Source organism: Cyprinus carpio, chromosome B23 (genome assembly GCF_018340385.1).
Source record: "Cyprinus carpio isolate SPL01 chromosome B23, ASM1834038v1, whole genome shotgun sequence".
NCBI classification, from domain to species: domain Eukaryota; kingdom Metazoa; phylum Chordata; class Actinopteri; order Cypriniformes; family Cyprinidae; genus Cyprinus; species Cyprinus carpio.
In genome coordinates this window covers 22,147,865-22,168,498 of record NC_056619.1, presented here as the reverse complement: position 1 = coordinate 22,168,498, position 20,634 = coordinate 22,147,865, and the positions used below count along the sequence as shown (strand labels likewise).

Sequence of the window (20,634 nt, the reverse complement as noted above, 5' to 3'; positions counted from 1 at the left end):
TAAACTGTGAGTGTAGCAAAACCATGGTTAATTATTATTATTTTTTTATATAAAAAAGTTTATGTTTATGTTTATATGACATTTAGCAATCAGGAAACACAAATTAAGTTATATTTTGCTGTATTCTCTTTTGAGTACTCAAACAATCCAAAGAAAACATCTTTAAAACCCCCTGCTGTAATGTTGTTGGTTTTACATAATTAAAATTGTGCAGTTATTGTCTGAAGAATATTCTAATATAAAAAGCCTCTCTTTATGATTTATGAGTCATTTTGGGGAATTATTTATGGGGAATAATTATGATTTATGAGGAAGTCGAGGCCTAATAGTGAGAGAGTTTGACTCCTAACCCTAATGTTGTGGGTTCGAGTCTCGGCCGGGCAATACCACGACTGAGGTGCCCTTGAGCAAGACACCAAACCCCCAACTGCTCCCCGGGCACCTCGTGGCACCGCAGCATAAATGGCTGCTCACTGCTCCGGGTGTGTGTTCACGGTGTGTGTGTGTACTTTGGATGGGTTAAATGCAGAACACGAATTCTCAGTATGGGTCACCATACCTGGCTGTATGTCATGTCACTTTCACTTTCACTTTTTTCAATTTCAAGTTGGCTACCATAGGCTATAAATATAGACTTTAGATGCCATGAAACTGTGGTCAGAAGCCTGTCATAAATGTGAATATGTTGTTGTAGTTGGATGGAGAGGGGGTGTTGTCTGCTGTTCTGTCCCCACCAATGTCAAAATCAGACCTACTCCCTAGGTCTTTAATAATAATGCATTTTAAATAATGATTATAGTAATAAAGTCATTTATTCATGGTTTAATGTTTAAGCATCTTATTTTTTACTGGATTGAAATCCATTTTTAATTGGACTGAAATGTTTTTTATTGATGTATTTTTGAATTACAATACAGAAACAAAATGCAAACATATAACATACATACATATATATTTCTGGGGACTTGTAGGACAAAAGTTTTGTCCTATGTCCATATTCCTGCTGCATGTGTGCCTTAATGTATGACAGAAGCAGCTGTCATACATTAAGGCACACATGCAGCAGGAATATGATGATGGAGGCGGAAATATCACACATTATCTGATAAACTGTGGTGATAGTAAGTGGTTTTACTCAACTTTGATTGGAGGGTGTTTTTTTTTTTTTTTTTTGGTACCAGTGTATGGAAAAATAAAAAGGTAATTACAACTTTTATCTCACAATTTATAAGCTTTGATTGCAATTCCCAGTTTATATCTCACAATTTAGAGTTCACATCTTGCAATTAAAAATGTATTTATTATTATTATTTATTTATTTTTTTTCTCTGGATGAATCAACTTTTAGCAATTCTAGCAGTTCAAGAGTTTTCCATTTTGACTTGCTACTTGATTTCAACTCATTTTGAGGAAAAAGTCAGAACTGTTTAGATAACGTTTAGATCCTGACTTTATTTCTCACAAATAGTTTATATTTCACATTTCTAAGTTTACAACTTGCAGGTATCTCACAATTTTTTCTCACAATTCTGACTTTCTCACAATTTTTTGAGTTTATATCTCATAATTCCAAGATTGTGTCCTGCAATTCTGACTTTTTAAGAATTCTGCATTCATATTAAAATTCCTCACAATAAAAACATTGCAATTCTGACTTTTTATGGTAATTGCAAGTTTATACACTGTAAAAAATAAAAACCTCTCCAACTCAAATTTTTCTAGTGACTGGTTACATCTAAATCTTTCAATTGACCTAATTGAATTTATACAATTAAAATCACACTAATTCAAATTGGCCAATTGAAAAATTTAGATGTGATCAGTCAATAGAAAAATTTGAGTTGGAGAGGTCTGATTTTTTTTTTTTTTATTTTTTTTTTACAGTGTATTTCGCACATATCACTATTTCTCACAACTCTCAAAATTTAATTTAAGACAAACTGGTAATTCTGACTTTTTTTTTTCAGATATATCAGAAATGAGAAACAACTGGCGTAGAATAACAAGATATAAACTCATAATTGTGTGATTCAAAAAGTCACCAAATTCCTTTTATTCTGTGGTGGAAACTGGCTTCTATTTAAAAAATAAATAAATGTTTAAATAAATAAATAAATGAATAAATAAATAAATAAATAAATAAATAAATAAATAAATAAATAAATAATCATTGGTAAAAACCAACTTTAAATGAAGGTGTGTTTATTAATTTTTCAGATCATGCAGGTTGGAGTGTGTCAGTTTGATGACGGCCAGCGTGTAAAAAAAACAAGAATAATCTTTAACTGCATGACATGTTTGTGAGTTCTGTTGTGATTGTTTCTTTCATCAGTTAGGGGTGTCAGAAATAGTGTTTAATTCAGTGCGTGTCTGTACTGAATCACTGTTTGACATCTGCTGATTCTGCTCAGGTGTGTGACGTCTAGATGAAGTGTATTTGCACATTCAATCAAGTTTGACTTAATAATTTTATTTCCAAAGTTCTTCAGTGACTCAGACCGTGAGTTGTGGAAATGCTAATACGTGGGTGTGTGTTTTAATCAGACTGTCATATAATTATCATTACTCTATTAATCGAAAGTATGGCCATTAATCTTTTTAGGATATTAAAATAAGGTTTTATTTTTAATCATAGGACACAAACAGGATTAGTTTGACCTGAGACTTATATCTCAGACTATAAAACAAACATTTTCCCTCCTTTCACCAGTTTTAATGGCAGATATAACCTTTAAGAGAAGTTCTTTTCAAAATATTTGTTTGTTTGTTTTTTTTACACAATTATTATGTCTATAAAAACTTTCATTTACATTTATTAATTTAGCAGACACTTTACCAATTTGATTGCTTTTAGACATTTATTATTATTAAGTAAGTTTCTTAATGTTTTAACGTTTTGGTCTACATGCCTCTTAAAATAGCTGAAGTTTTTAAAACTTCTACAAATTTATATAAAAACAGATAAAATTGGTCAAACAATAAATACCCGGGGCTTGTCAGTAAATTAGTTTCACTCTTTAATCTAACTGTACATTTAATAAAATTCCATGTCTTTTCTTTACAATAACAATCAATTGAAGCATGTACTTCTGCTCCACTGGCATTGAGAAGAAGGTGAATGCAGATATGGTATTATTTTAATATGCAAACCTCATTGGTAACTGGTTCCAGCACACACGCTGTTACTTGTAAAGCGGTAAATCGTTTGGCCTAAAAAAAGAGTTTGATAAACGTCTGTGTAATTGTTATGAATGTGACAGCATAACCCAGATCGACCCACCCGTTCACACACACACGGCCTCTTATCATACCAGACTGATGACAATAATGACACAAAATGAGAGGACACACACCTCTTTTCTGTTTCTTCATACTAATCTCATCCCTCCCTGCTTTTCACTTTTTTCGTGTTTTTGTGAAATGTCAGGTTTTTCTTCTTCTGCGTCACCTTATGTTAAACATCAGAGTGCTTTATGGAAGCATGTTTAATTAATATTAATGTCTATATGTGTGCATGAGGGTGTGAAGTTGTTATTTGGGTGTGAAGGTTCAAAAGGTTAGATATGCACAATATTTTATACTGTAAAATGGTAAAGAATAGTACAGAAATATGGGAAATGGGACATACCTCTGTGACTTTTTTACAGTGACACTGGTGGAGCAGAAATAATCTAATTCAATTTTAAATAGATATAAATAAAGTAAATATTAACACTAGATAACAAAACAACAACAATAATTGTTATAAAAAATAAAAAAGTTTATAAGTGATATAAAACAAAAAAACATTTTACCATGTTTAAGAACTGTTAATAATAATAATAATAATAATAAATTTTAACAAAATTTAGGCCTTAAAAATGGCACATTCTTCTTCTTCTTATTAAAATTACAATATGAGTAGTATCATTTATAAGGCTTCAGAAATAGCAATAATAATAATAAGAAGAAGAATTCTGATTATTATATTGCCATTTCTACTTGGTTAATTATAATAATAATATGAAACAAAAACATTGTACTGTGTTTAAGAACTAATAAAAAGCAGTAGTAATAATAATAATAATGGTAACAATAATAATAATAATAATAAGACTTATACTCTTGTTAAACATATTTATTATTATTATTGTTGTTGTTGTTGTTGTTATTGCCATTTCAGAATCCTTATACTACTACTATAAATACTACTACTGCTCATGATGTAATTTTTATAATAATATTAATAATAATATTATTATATTGACATTTATGCATGCTCAACAACAGCAACAATAATATGCATTTTTTAAGGCTTATATTCTTGTTGAACAGATTGTTAATTGCTTTCAGGCAGCAGAAACATATTAATCAAAAAAAAAAAAAAAAGTTGTGGCTTTTATATGAATTAATTGCTTTTTGTGATTCACAGATTTTGATCTGATTCTGAAGCTCATGAAGGAAGCTGTTGTTCATCAGCCTGTCGCCTCCATTGTAATGAAGGAGGAGTGTCGACACACACTTAAATAAGAGCCACGAGCAGGTGCTTCAGTGCCTAACATTCATCAGAACAAACACCAGACGTCTGTCAGAGCACCTGGACTTCACCAACACACAGGTAGCAAATATTGCATTTATGATCACTTTTTGTTAAGAATTCAAAATAAACATTACGCTTCATTGATCAACAGCTCGAGTTTATTCAAAAATGGATATACTGAAAATATATACAGTATAGCACCATTATTGCATTATGGCAAGACAATACAGGTGAATATCTTAAATTAAGAATTACAAGAATTATAGTGTACTAGTTTTCTCATTTGTTATGTTGAGGTACGGCGTGGGAGGTAATGGGTGTCAGAGAAACAAGAAACTCTTGATAATGATTTTATAATTGTACTATTAAAATGCTTACTGTAGGACAATGAGTTTGTCATTAATCGCTATATATGAATTTTTACATGAAAGGATCATGAGTTCAGATTATTAGTCAGCAGGCCTTCCGTTTCCCGTTTCAATGAGGAAACATAACAGGAAAAGATGTATTATTAAGTTGGCTTGAAAAAAAACAACTTACTGAAATCCTATTTAAACTTCTTCTTCTGAGACCAAATTTTTTTTTAAGTTTGTTTTTTGTTTGTTTTTTCTTTTTTATCTGGTGTGGTGTCATTTTTTTTTTACCCGTCAGATTTTCCTACAAGTGTTTACTGCGCAAGCGAACAGCAATATTGCGTCTTTTTGCTAAACAACAATATTTAATCTATCTGCATCACTGTAAGGATAGGTTTAGGGTTGGGATAGGTAAAGACTTTAATAAAACACAATCTAATAGGTAGAAAAATATATTTATTGTTGGTTTCCTGTAAATGTATCCCTTCTAGCTTTTACCGCAAATATAACACTGGTTGGCTGCTTTGGCTGGTCTCCCAAGCTGGTTTTAAAGTGGTTTTGGCCACTGTTTTAGGAGGTCACGCTGGTCTTAGCCGGTTATTTTTTTTTTTTTTTTTTTTTTACTGAATCAACCAGTTTCAGCTGGATTAACATAGAAACATGTTAACAACATGCTAGTAACTTGCTAATCAGGCTAAAAACATGCTAGTGACATGCTAGTAACTTGTTAATCATGCCAGCAACATGCTAGTAACTTGTTAATCATGCTAGCAACATGCTAGTAACTTGTTAATCATGCTAGCAACATGCTAGTCTTTTGCCAATCATGCTGGAAACATGCTAATGACACGCTAGTTACTTGCTAAACATGCTAGCAACATGCTAGTCACTTGCCAATCATGTTAGCAACATGCTAGAAACATGTAAACAACATACTATTTACTTGCTAATAATGCTAACGGCATGCTTGTCACTTGATAGTCATGCTAGCAACATGCTGGTGACATTCTAGTCACTTGCTAATCATGCTAAAGACACGCAAGTCACTTGCTAGTCATGCTAGCGACATGCTAGTCATTTGCTAATCATGCTTGCAACATGCTAGTGACTTGTTAATCATGCTAGCAACAAGCTAGAAAAATGTTAATGACATGCTAGTAACTTTGTTAATCATGCTAACGACATGCTAGTCACTTGATAGTCATGCTAGCAACATGCTAGTCACTTGTTAACCATGCTGGAAACCTGCTACCAACCTGCTAGTCATTTGCTTATCATGCTAATGCCATGCGACTAACTTGTTAGTCATGCTAGCAACATGCTAATCACTTGTTAATCATGCTAGCAACATGCTAGCAAGATGCTAATGGCATGCTAGTAACTTTGTTAATTATGATAACGACATGCTAGTCACTTGATAGTAACGCTAGCAACATGCTAGTGACATTCAAGTCACTTGCTAATCATGCAAGAAACATGCTAGCAACATGCTTGTCATTTGCTAATCATCCTAATGACACGCTAGTCACTTGCTAGTCATGCTAGCGACATGCTAGTCATTTGCTAATCATGCTAGCAACAAGCTAGAAAAATGTTAACGACATGCTAGTAACTTTGTTAATCATGCTAACGACATGCTAGTCACTTGCTAGTCATGCTAGCAACATGTTAGTCACTTGCCAATCATGCTAGCAACATGATAGCAACATGCTAGTCACTTGCTAATCATGCTAGCAACATGCTAGTCACTTGCTAGTCAAGCTAGCAACATGCTAGTCACTTGGTAATCATGCTAGTTACTTGTTAATAATGCCAGCAACATGCTAGCGACATGCTAATCATCCTGGAATCACGCTAGTGACATGCTAATTATGTAAGCAACATACTAGTCATTTGCTAATCATGCTAACAACATGCTAGTTTACTATTTCTTATATATTTATCTATCTGTCTATTTATCTATCTATTTTTCTGATAGATTGTATTGCCTTCAACATTTTTAAACCTACTTCAAATTAGTTAAAACTGAAAACCCTCAAACTTTAAGGTTTTAAAACTACTTCAAACTTTCTGGCTAGGCTTTTTCAAGCCAACTTAAAGTTTACCTACAAACTTTACTGTCTAGATTTGTTTTAGTATTTAAACACCAGCAGTGTAATGCATCTGGTGATTCTTTACTATGATGATTATTTTGTGCTGAAGGTGCATTCTAGGAATACTTCCTTATCTTTCTGGCTCGACTAAATTTCAGCATTGTAAAGAAATCTTACGAAGGCACAATTGATATTTGTCTACAAAATTAAACTTAAACAGCATGCAAGCTGAAGCCTTCACTGTAAAAATATACAGTAAATTTACAGTAAATTACTGGCGACTAGTTGCATTCATTCACAGTAATTTACTATATGTAATTTCACAGTAAATTACTGTAAACTAGGTACATTACTTTCACAGTAAGTTACTGTATCATTTTACAGTAAATAATTGTTAAAGGACAGCTGTATACTATGACCTCACAGTAATTATTCCATACTGTGATTTAGCAGTATGCTCCTGTAGAATTACTGTAATTAGCTGTGAAGTTAGTTAATGCCATCAGATTACTGCAATTTCACAGTATTCTGCTGTAGAATGAGTGTAAACTGTAATAGCAATGCAAATCAATAGCCAGTAATGTGCTTTTAAAGGCATACTCCACCCCAAAATTAAAGTTTTGTCATTAATCACCTATCCCCATGTCATTCCAAACCCGTAAAAGCTTTGTTCGTCTTCAGAACACAATTTAAGATATTTTGGATGAAAACCGGGAGGCTTGAGACTGTCCCATAGACTGCCAAGTAAGTATCTGCCATCAGTGATTCAAGCGTAACTTTATGAAGCGACGAAAATACTTTTTGTACACAAAGAAAACAAAAATAACAACTTTATTCAACAATTCCTCTCCTCTGTCTCTCTCCAAATCAGCTTAGCGCCATATTGTCAAAATGGCGCTACGCTGATCATAAATAGAATGCAGGAGTAGTTTTCTGTCAGAGATTTGGCACGCTGCATCCAGTGTAGACAGCATAACTGATTATAATGAGTTCTATAACATTTTGTCGTGCCGCGCCGCTCACGTCCGGTGTAGACATGGTGAAAGAGCGAGATCCGATAAATGCTGCAGGTAACCTTTTTTTTTTTTAGCATTTTGTTTTATGATTCCTGGACAAAATCGCTTGCCTGTGATCAAAGGTAGTGAGAGCTGATATTGTGGAATATAGTCAGACTATAGAAGACTATAAAATAAAAGGACTTTGATATAGCCAAATTTGTGCTAAATTATCTTTGATGCAGTCAAAACCTTGCCGTAAGCATGTATGTCAAGCTGTGTGTGTGTGTGTGTGTGAGAAAGAGAGAGAGAGAGAGAGAGAGAGAGAGAGAGAGAGAGAGAGAGAGAGAGAGAACACATTTCAGCTTATTAATTTTTCCTTTCTCTTTGGAGTGTTACAAGCTTTTGGTGCATAAAGAAGATCTGTAAAGTTGCATAGACTAAAGTCTCAAATCCAAAGAGATATTCTTTATAAAAGTTAAGGCTTGTCCACGTCCTCCTAAAATGCCTTGTTTAAGCACGCCCCCACATGTCTACGTCACTATGTGGGAAGATTTGCATAACACTGCCCAGATGTTCAAGCAAAGAAAAAAGGCTTAACCTTTATTCTCACTGTAGTATTGTTGTTGCCTCCATGTTGTGGAGATGCTGTGTGTTTCATTGTGAAGGCGAAACTACTTTGTTTGGCCTTCCAAAAGAGGATGATATCCGCTTCGTCATGCCTATATCTGATCCGCGCTGGTCGCTCAGGAAATACATTAACTTCGCGCAGTGGATCATCGGATCGGCTTTCACCGTGGACAAAGTGAAGTCCAGCTGGGTTCGTCACATGTGTCCTTCTTAAAATCCGCTGGCCGCCCCGTTCTTTAACCCGCCGGCCATTCTTCACTCAAGCCCGCAGTGTGTGACGCTGTGTGACGCATTTTATGGAGGACTGTTTTCTGATCCTGCAGACTAGCCTATAATGGGTCTGTGATCAAAGGCTGTTTTATAAAGTGAGGCAGTTTGCAAGGACAGTCTGGCACTTTTGACTCACAGCCTGTAAGTACGTTTTATATTTAAAGAATTTGCCACTGATGATTCAAATGCAAGTTTTAAGCAGTGTAGAGTAGCACTTGTTGTTTGTTGTTTCTCCAATTAGAAATGCAGACATGGTTTAATATTTACCCGGCGTGATACGCAATGCAATGCGTAAAAACACAGTATAAGTCATTATAATCCGTAATTATGTCCCCACTGGATGCAACAAATGCCTCGTTTGCAGTGGGTTTTATTGGTTTTGTCTGGTCGTGCCGGGAGACACCATCACAGTATGGTAAGGGGTGTAACATTTCCGTCACACGCTTGAGGTATTCAGCCAATCACAATGCACTGGATAGCTGGCCAATCAGAGCACACCTCACTTTTCAGAACGATGAGCTTTGTAAAAATTGATGCATTTCAGAAAGGCGGGTCATCGAGGAGCAACAATAATGTACAGTTTGTGGAAAATAATGTGTGTTTTTTTTTACCTTAAACTGCATAAACACATTGTATTACACCAAATACACATCATAATGTTCTTTTTAGCAACATCATATGACCCCTTTAAAAAAACATTCATAAGCTGAAATGTGCTCTCTCTCTCTCTCTCACACACACACACACACACACAGCTTGAAATACATCCACATGGCAAATTCTGCAATCCTACTGTATGTGTCCAGTATGTACATTGAGCACTGCTCTTCAGTTGGCTCGTTTGTGGCCAAATTTCTTTTTATTTTTGATACATTTGTATTTTTGAAATACATAAACCTATTTATTTTATTTGGATGAATTTGTCTGTTTTATATATATATCAGATTTACCAGTTGTTTTCATTCCTATTTCATTATTTTCAGGTCAATTATGAACAATAGGTAAAATTGGACTGCTAGCGAAAACTTGAGAGAATTGTGTGCTGCAAATATTTGAATGGCTCCTCCCCTTTGAGTGGCCCCTTCCCTAATCTTACTCCATACCTTTGCTTTAACTTGAGTGTCCTGTATCAATACAACAGGAGTACAGTAAGACTGTTAATAATCTGTACCTATGGTAGCACACTGTCAAAATTTGCGCACAAATAATCTCTTGCCCCTATCAGTTTATCTTATATGCACTTCATATTTCAGTTGATGAAGCAGACAAAGGTTGATGTTATTACACACTAAGCAGGTGACAAATTTATGAAAAAGCCGAGTTAAGGTTACTAATAAAATCTAAAGTTGAGATAATGACATTTTATTTTTATTTTTTTCGAAATGAGGCTCCAAAAAAAAAAAATAGCTAATGTCTCAGTTAGCTACTAACTTCATACAGTACAATTGCTACAACCAACGTCTGTTTATGGTTTAAAAAATTGGAGTGCTTAAAACCTACCCCCCAGCTAACATTAGACCAGCGAGCCACTGGCGGCCCACCGATGGCAAAGTTGGTGGTTCACCAGCGTTTTGCTCATCGTTATTCCAGCGTACCACCAGCAGCAGCTGCCGCTTTTCTCACAGCGGTTCGCTGACCAGCTGCTGGTTTATAATTACTGTTTACTGGCGGTCCACGGTCGGTTCGTGGTTCATAATCAGTTCAATTACGCTAACCAAAATGTCTTTGCACACAATAATGGATCAAAAACTATTTACAATCAATTTATTTTCAGTGAACAGATTAAATATACAAATATATTTACAGTATCAGATGGTTTTATCCAATGTGACTTTCAAAGCATTTAGATATTTGTACCCGTACAAAATTCAACCACACAATCAAAATCTTGTGTACACAAGTAAACTAACTGCTAACGACATGACAAAAGAACCTACAACTAACTCTACTTGGTTAATACTTTTAAATTACATGCACTATCATATAAAAAAAAAGTATTTAATTTGACATTTCAGCACTTAACCGCTGAATCCGTTGGACTCGGATGAGAACATGGAGCAGACGATCAAGCTCAGTCAGACGCAACAGCGCGCGGAGGTGGTACGGAATTCACAGTATTGTCCTGTAACTGCTCCGCCTACAGTATTTTCACAGTAAAATTCCCAAAAACGGTATTATATTGTGAATATCACAGTAAAAACCTGTAAAGTGATAATAATGTAATTTACTGTGAAATATTACAATTGCATGCTGTGAAATCCTGGAAATATTTTACAGTCTTCAGATCAAAAGATTGTTAAAATCTTGATGACATTCAATCAAGTATGTCCAAACTTTTCTCTGCTAGTGTAGGCGAGCCAAGTATTTTATGATCAAATCTAATGTAAATCTGGAATAGTTAGGAATAGTCTGGAATAGCAATATTTATTAGAACTGCATTTATTACATTTTTATGAAATCGGATATTTATTTATTTATTACATTTTTGTTATATATTTTATTGATTGATTGATTGATTAAAAAGTATTTAACATATTTAGTTTTATTTATTAGAAATGTATTTGTTACAATTTTATTTATTCTGATATTTATTTATTGATTAAATTTTTATTATTTGCACGTTTTACTTAATATTTTATATATATTTTTATTGATAGATTGAAAAGCATTTAACATATTTCTATTTTTCTTCTTCTTCTCAGTCTTTCAGCCTGCCTGCAGAAATGTCTAGGTCTTACACCAACACTACTGGAGGTCCCAGTGCCAGCGTTTCTGCAGCTACGACTTCAGGTGAGGAGGAAGAGGAAGAGGAAGAGGGAGACTCTAGTGCAGTTTATTTGCATGAAAAAGAGTCCACAATGAGATTTGATGCTTTCAGGGAGTCGTAAACATTTCCTCTCTCATTCACAGACATGCTTCTGAAGGTTCACTCTGTCGACTTCCTGAAATCCAAGGATGGGCCGAACCGACGCGAGCATCACACAGACGTTTACTTCAGCGACAAGCTGATCGTCCGCAGAGGACAGACCTTCCAGATGTGGATCGAGTTCTCCAGACCCTTCAACCCGAAATCTGATAATCTGCAGCTGCAGTTGAAGTTAGGTGAGTGAGCTGGCAAACAACCTGTTTGACAACAGTCATTATTTTTCCATTTCATCTCACGAGGTGCTCAGAAATGACTAATTTTACCTTTAAAATCTTAATTTGACACATACTAAGAAGTCAGACATCTTAACAAGATAACAGACTTAAGTCCAGGTAACAAGGTAACAAGGTATACCTTGACAAAGGCGTTGTGCCGAAACGTTGGTAATAAAGAATCACCTGCAAGTGAGTGTGCGGTCTTATGCCTCTTTATGTAACCTAATCCGTCTAATCCAGCTGCTCCTTGAGTCTCCTTTCTTAATGGATCTCCAGCCGAGTCACCGACAGATGATTCAATAAAAGCTAAATCATTAAGACGGGGTTCGTCTGACAGTATGTTTCCATGTCTTTGTTGTGTTTTTGACACAGAGCCCATCTACAGCAGCAGCACTGGGGTTCTCATCTCTGTCCCGTTAGTGAATGTCCTGGAAGACAGACGCTGGGAGATGAAGATTGTGGAGCAGAAAGACAAACGCGTGCGGCTGGCGGTCAATACTCTTCCCTCCGCCTCCATCGGCTGCTACAAGGTGACCGTGGAGTCTTTCTCACCAAGGGGCAAGCTGCTGTTCCCCTGCACCCCCAACGACGTCTACCTGCTCTTCAACCCCTGGTGTGAAGGGTACAGACTCAATGAAGAAGAATCACACTCACTTTTTCCTCCTTGGCATTAATGAAGTAACACAACATTCATCTGTCTTTCCTCAGATGACGCCGTGTATCTGGATAATGAAGCAGAAAGGAAAGAGTATGTCCTGAATAGCATGGGCAGAATTTACTACGGAACTGTGCAGCAAATTGGAACCAGAACATGGAATTTTGCCCAGGTGTGAAAACACAGTGACTGTTATTATTATTTTTATTATTATAGTTTGAATTTTTGCAATTGTTATTATTATTATTGTTATGCTGTTCTTTTATCAGTTTGAACAGATCTGTTATTATCTATAATTTTATTGTTGTTGTTGTTGTTGTTGTTGTTGCAATGATTATTATGATTTTTAAATGTATTAATTACATTTTTAGATTCTATAATCTTTAATTCTATGATCTGTGGTGATGATAATGATGATGATGATTATTAGCAGTATCTTCGCTATTATTATTATTTTTGTTGTGAAGATGATGATTGTTTTTATTAATTTAATGTATTATTATTATTATTATTATTATTATTATTATTATTATTATTATGCATTTTCATCAGTTTGAACATATTCTATTATTTTCTATATTTCTATTATTATTATTAATTTTTATCATCATCATCATCATCATTGTCGTCATCATCATTGCCATGCATTTTTTTCATATTTATTATTGTCTATAAAGATAAATAATAATAATACAATTATAATAATAATGGACATAACAAATAAAAATAGTAACAACAACAATAAAAATAAACAACAACAAATAAACAATAAACATAATATTAAATATTTTTATTGTTATTAATATTATTACTAATATTATTTTATATTATGCAAATGTCTTATCAGTTTCAATCAAATTCTGGTATTATATATGATTCTATTATTATTATTATTATTTCCAATTGATCAATTCCATTATTCTGATTTTGGTTATTATGCATTTGTTTTATCAGTTTGAACAGGATATCCTGGAAGCATGTCTGTTCATTCTGGAGAGAGGTCAGGTCGCTATGACCGAATGGAGAGATCCAGTGATTGTGTCCAGAATGGTATCTGCTCTGGTGAGTCACATTCACGTGGATTCATAAGAAATCATGATTATGATTTGAGAAGGTGAAATACAGTAGCCAGCATGTGCAGGAGCGGACTGGCCATCCAACGGCTGTCAGCCTGCTGGTTCATCACCAAAGAAAAAGTGTCAGATTAAGTGACATTGACGGGCATCAAAAGGGGGTGCTAATGCAATCTATTTTTGCTTATAAGAAACAGTGTTGCCAAGTCCGTGGTTTTCTCGTGGAGTTGGGCTACTTTAACACTGTTGCCGGGGGTTGTTTTTCATTTACAATAACATGATATTTAGCCCCTGAAAATGCATATTTTACCAGGGGAACTCCGCCCAAACATGTGTATTTTATCACTAGAAGCTATTTTTAATGGAGGACCCCCATCAAAAGCCATTGACACGAAGGAGTGTGAGATCGTGATGGCAAGCAAAAAGATGTGAAGATAAAGGCGGTTGGAGAAGCTTAAAGAAAAATAATGGGAATAGTTACAGGTTACCTTTGCCTGCCTCTCTCATTATATACAGCATGTAGCCTATAGCACTATAGTAAAATCCCAGGTCCGACCATCCACTGCTATTTATTATTTATATATATTATGGTGGGCCTATTTGGGAGAAAATCCAGGGCCGTTTTTTACTCCCAGTCCGTCCCTGAGCATGTGGCAGTTTTAGGTTCATATGAACCTTCTGTGTCCATACAGGACAAAAAACAACATGCAGCCTACTGTCTTTCCTGTGAGGAACAGAAAAATAAAGATGCACGATTAAAGAGCTGAAAAGCGGCTGTTTTTTAAAAGCTTTTCTGCTCTTCTGTGACAGGTGAACTCCAATGATGATTTTGGTGTTCTGATGGGTGGCTGGAAGGACAGCTATGAGGGCGGGACGTCTCCCACCGCCTGGAGTGGCAGCGGTGACATCCTGAGACAGTATTACAGAAGCTCAGGGAGACCCGTCAAATTCGCCCAGTGCTGGGTCTATGCAGGAGTCACCAATTCTGGTACATTTGTATTTATTTCTCTTTTATCACTCTATTAAAAAATATTTTTATTATGTTTTTAGGAATAAAATGTTTATCTAAATAAATTTCTTTTTCAGTGTTGAGATGTCTTGGTATTCCCACCCGCTGTGTGACCAACTTCAACTCGGCTCACGACACGGACCTTTCCTTGACCATAGACATTTATATTGATGAAAAGCTGGAAATTATCAAAGACAAGACCAGCGATTCTGTCTGGTACGATATTTTACTGTCATTAATGCCATCAGAGTCAGGTTTATGTTATACTTAGTCTCTCTGATCACCAAAACTTTTGCTTGGATGACCTTATAATACATTTTGATGAGTAATGAACTGACAGTTCTCAAATACAGCCATCATTACTGACACTTTACATTAATATGATATCAGGGTTATTATGTTTCACTAAAAGGAAAACCACAAAAAAAAAAAAAAAAAAAAAAAAATCACTTGAAATACAATAAATGTTAACAAAAAATAACCTAACTATTGTTTATTTCATAGTTATTTAAACATTTTTGTTTAGTTTAACTTGAAGTACTAAAATAACTAAATCTGAAATAAAAAATAATAAAAAAACGTAATATACATATTTAAAAACAAAACAAAAAACTAAAAAAAACTAATTTAAAATGACAAAACACAAAACTAATTTAAAATATTTATAAAAGCTATAATATTATATTATTGAAATTATACTTACAGTACCATTATTGTTTTAAAGTATTAGAGGTAGAAAACACTGACTGAGTAACTTTTTTGTAAAATAAATAAGAATGAATGTATATTGAATTTATACAGTGAAGACCATTCAGTCTATTTGTATATTTTATTTATACAATATGATATTTATTATTCAGTGCTTTAAGATTTTCAAGTAGCCCTGATTTGTATGATCTTTGTTCTGTTGTAGCCTGATTTGTGACTGTTTACTTGTCTTCAGTAAGCATATCTTTACTTAGGCTAGTATTATTTTTTGTGATATTGAAACTGGTAGCAAAATTATGAAATTTCAGTTCATCATGAATTTAGATATGGGATAAAAATCCTATTTAAAGCTTTATATATATATATATATATATATATATATATAATTGTGATGGGTTATAGCCCCGGGCCCAGTGCGGTCTTAATGCGGCCCTGGCAATATGGTAATGTTTCATGTTGACGTCAGATTCATTTTAAAAATGACTCGTTTCAATGATTCAGAGTCGACTCTTTTGTTTGAGAGACAATAACTTTATACACAATGCACTTTCAGATTTAAAACTTTGCAGGATGTTTTCGTTCACTTGAAGCTGTGTTACACACTACATTAAAGGTAATTTCCAAAAATCCATAAAAGGGGCACTTTAATAATTTTCACAACACAAAATGACACAAATCAGTTAAAGGGGTCATTTAATGCAATTTCAATTTTTCCTTTCTCTTTGGAGTGTTACAAGCTCTTGGTGAATAAAGAAAATCTGTTAAGTTGCAAAGACTAAAGTCTCAAATCCAAAGAGATATTCTTTATAAAAGTTAAATGTCAACCACACCCCACTAAAACGGCTCGTTCTAACATGCCCCCACATCTCTACGTCATGATGTGGGAAGATTTGCATAACACTGCCCAAATGTTCACGCAAAGAAAGAAGGCTGACCTTTTATTCTCTCTGCTGCCGCCACCGCCATGTCACTGTGTGTTTCGTTGTGAAAGCGAAGCTACTTTGTTTGGCCTTCCAAATGAGGACATGACTAGAAATCAGTGGTTAAGTTGTATTTCAACACTGTTCCAGAACAGTCCAACCCAAATATTCAGATGTGTGCAGCACATTTTATGGAGGATGATGACTGTTTCCCGAACCAGTAGTCTGTGGCACAAAGGATGTTTCTATAAAGTTAGGTAGTTCAAACTTTGCAAGGACAGCCTGACGCTTCTGACTCACAGTCGATAAGTAAGTTTTTTATATTTAAATAATTTACCAACGATGATTCAAACGCGGGTTTTGAGCAGTAGAGTAGGCTGTTATTTGTTGTTTCTCCAATTTCCGATTTGTTGTTTCTTCAACGCAACGCGTAAAAATACAGTATAAGTCATTATAATCAGTAATTATGTCCCCACTGGATGCAACAAATGCCTCATTTGTAATGGGTTTTATTGGTTTTCTCTCGTCTAGTGATGTCCGGATTGCGAACAAATCTTTCTGTTTAACTGGATCTTCTTAGTGAACCGGTCGAACCAGTTCACCAAATCGAACCGAATCATTTGAAACGGTTTGTGTCTCCAGTACGCACTAATCCACAAATTACTTAAGTTATTTGTTTTATAAATGTGCCTTAAACTCCCTGTGATGTGAAATAAACCAATATCCCGAGTTATTCAGTTACTCCTAACAGTACATTGACTGAACTGCTAAAAGAGAACCGATGATGGGATGTGCACGAGCAGAGCAGCTGGACTGAGTCTCGTGCTGCTGGCCTGGGAGACAGCATCACAGTATGTTAAGGGGCGTAACATTTCCATCACACGCTTGAGGCATTTGGCCAATCACGACGCACTGGATAGCTGGCCAATCAGAGCACACCTTGGTTTTTCAGAATGATGAGCTTTGTAAAAATCAACGCGTTTCAGAAAAGCAAGGCATAGAGGAGAAGCAATAATGTACATTATATGGAAAATAATGTGTTTTTTGAACCTTAAACCGCATAAACACATTTCATTACACCAAAACAGTTTGAGGTCTTGTTTTAGGCCTATTCTGCTTCATTTTTGTAAACTGCAGACCAACAACAACAAAACGCTTTATATAAACTTTCCCTGTAGGAACTTCCACGTGTGGAACGAGTCCTGGATGACTCGTCCGGACCTCCCGGCTGGTTACGGCGGGTGGCAGGTGGTGGACGCGACCCCTCAGGAGCCCAGCCAGGGTTCGTACCGCTGCGGTCCCACTTCCATTTTCGCCGTCCGCAACGGACAAGTCACCCTGAAATTCGACACTCCGTTTGTCTTTGCTGAAGTGAGCCCTTTCATATGAACCTCTTCTCAACCTCATTTGTGCCTGATGACATTTCAAACTTTGCACTTTATTCAGAACATCTTCTAAAAGGCTGAAATGGCTTCACTGTGTGTCTCAGGTGAACAGTGATAGGATCTACTGGCAGAAGAAAACCGATGGAAGCTTCAGTCAGGTTCGTGTGGAGAAGAACACCATCGGTCAGAGCATCAGCACTAAAGCTGTGGGATCTGATGCTCGTGTGGATATCACACACCTCTACAAATACCCAGAAGGTAACAAAACAAATCATATACATCCTTCCAATGGGGATTGTTTCTTATTTTCATGCATATTTAATAATAATAATAATAATAATTGTATAGCAACTTTCATATAAGACAGTTATTTTAGTATCATTTTTTAAATAATATTAAATTAAATTAAATTAAATTTATGCATTTAGCAGACGCTTTTATCCAAAGCAACTTACAGTGCATTCAGGCTATACATTTTTACATATCATGTGTTCCCGGGGAATTGAACCCCTCACCTTGCGCTTGTTAACGCAATGCTCTACCACTTGAGCTATATTTATTTATATTAAATATAAATAATATATTTTTTATTATTTTTTTTGAATGACATTTTTTATATTTTCCATTTTAATTTTACATTTTATTTATTTTTATTACTTTTTATGTTCATATATATATATATATATATATATATATATATATATATATATATATATATATATATATATATATATATATATATATATATATATATATACATAGAGAGAGAGAGAGAGTATTTTCTATATATAACTAAAATTTTAGTTACAATCATTTAAGTATTTCAAGTTGAACTAAAATATTAAATGTTGCCATCACAACTAGCTAAAATAAAATAGGTTCTGGTATTTATATTTAATTTTATTTCAGTTAACATTTATTTTATTACAAGTAACAAAAAATATTTTTATGGTTTGGTTTTAGTTAAGATCACTGATGCAAGAAATCCAGCTGAAAATGATTTACAATAAAAAAGCCATTACAACAAGCACAGATAAAATACCACAGATAATATACCACAAGATAATAATAAAGACCCACTTTATAATAGTAACAAAAAGTTGAACTGAAAATTACAAAACATAGGAAGCAGCAGTTTATGTTGATAACTTGATTTGGATCCCTATGTAAGCAGCACACTTTAGAATAATGGGTTTGGTGGTAATTCTCCAAAAGGGCAGCAGCTTACACTCCTCTTTACTCTCTGATCATGTCCGTCAGGTTCAGCGGAGGAGCGCATTGCTGTGGAAAGGGCCAGTCGCTTCGGCTCTAAACCGACTTTGTATCCGTCTCCCACCAGCAATGACGTGAGTGTTGAGATTCTCATGGACGGGGCAGGTCCTCTTATCGGTGGAGATGCCAAACTCTCCATCGTCCTGAAGAACAAAAGCTCAAGTCAGCGCACCGCCAGTCTGCTGTATGAGGTGATGGTCATGTACTACACTGGCGTGCTGAAAACCACTGTGAAGAAGGATAAGATTCCTCTCACCCTCAGACCACAAGAGAGTGAGTTTTACAGTCCCACCAGAGACATTTTTCTGGTTATTGTGCCCCAAAATGTCTGAATTAGTAGCTGCATTTTTCAAAAATCACCTGATGGTGAGACCTACTTGTAGTTGGTGTTGAATTTCATTCACAAATTGTACCTTTATACCCTTAAAAGAACATCTGTGTGCCTTATTTACCTCTAAAAGGTGCATATTAGTACCTCAGAGTTATAATATGTACCCTTAAGGTACTACTTTGAACTTTTTAGGTGTAAATAAGGAAAAAAAGATAAGCTGATAAGCTGTTGTGAATTTAAAATGAATTTGCATTCATGTTTAAGATTATGGGCAGTGAGCAAAAAGGACTGGAGTACTGTGCAAAATGACCATGAAATATTTCATTATAATCATTAATGCCATGTTCCTTTTCTCTCCCTTCAGCCAAGACTATTCCTTGGACTCTGCAGTATAAGGAGTACATGAACCATCTGGTGGACCAGGGTGCTCTGAAGCTCACAGTCACTGGGAGGGTCAACGAGACACAACAGATTCTGGCCAAAGAGTTCAACTTCAGGCTGCGCACACCAGACCTCATCATCACTGTATGTCCATGATCCACTAGTCTTTATTTGGGACCTTTAACAAGCACAAAACTTTCTTATATCTTTCTTACTGTCAAATCTGTTGATGTTCAAACCTGGTTCAATGCATCTAAAAGCACCATATTTGAATTACAAATAAGATTTGAGAATTAAGTTTCCTTAATTTAAAAAAAATCTACATCCATTGATTTTGTTTTGACTGTTTCAGCCTCAAGGGGACGCTGTGGTGGGTAAAGAGTTGACAGTCAAGATCACGTTCCAGAACCCGCTGTCACAAGTGTTGAGGAACGTTTTGTTCCGTTTAGAGGGATTGGGAATGCAGAGCGTCAGGAAGATTGCGTATGGGTAAGACTTTCAGTGTTTAAGAGCATTTTGAAGTGCGACATGTGCATGCACTTCATGCAAATTTGCTTCGTGTGTAAGCTGTACTACATTAAATGTGATCAACTGTATTTAAAGAGTGAAAAGCTTCTGGACAGTTTATAATCTATTGGTGTTTCTCAGTGATGTGGATAAGCTTGCGACGGTTACACTGACAGAGAAGTTTATTCCCACTGTCGCCGGCCCTCAGAAGCTCCTGGCATCGATGGACTGCCGTCTGCTCACTCAAGTGCACGGAGTCGCTAATATTGTGGTCAGACCAAAGTAAAAAATCACTGTCATTGTAAATCCTGCTAAAGTTCTCAGTTGTCTCAAGGATATAAGAATATTTACAAAATGAAATGGTCATTTGGAGTTAAAAAACAATCAAGTAC

At 35.2% G+C, this 20,634-nt stretch overlaps 1 protein-coding gene across 1 annotated transcript; it reads left to right on the top strand.

Moving 5' to 3' along the window:
- The first annotated feature begins 4,552 nt into the window (after positions 1-4,552).
- Positions 4,553-20,632, top strand: LOC109063894 (protein-glutamine gamma-glutamyltransferase K-like). Its single transcript, XM_042751162.1, has 14 exons — positions 4,553-4,597; positions 11,563-11,650; positions 11,771-11,962; positions 12,374-12,620; positions 12,708-12,828; positions 13,611-13,718; positions 14,540-14,717; positions 14,816-14,954; positions 17,545-17,737; positions 17,856-18,009; positions 19,012-19,296; positions 19,719-19,879; positions 20,088-20,224; positions 20,384-20,632. The coding sequence occupies exons 2-14, from the start codon at positions 11,584-11,586 to the stop codon at positions 20,526-20,528; spliced, it is 2,127 nt and encodes a 708-aa protein (XP_042607096.1). The 5' UTR covers positions 4,553-4,597; positions 11,563-11,583; the 3' UTR covers positions 20,529-20,632.
- The last annotated feature ends 2 nt before the right edge of the window (positions 20,633-20,634 follow it).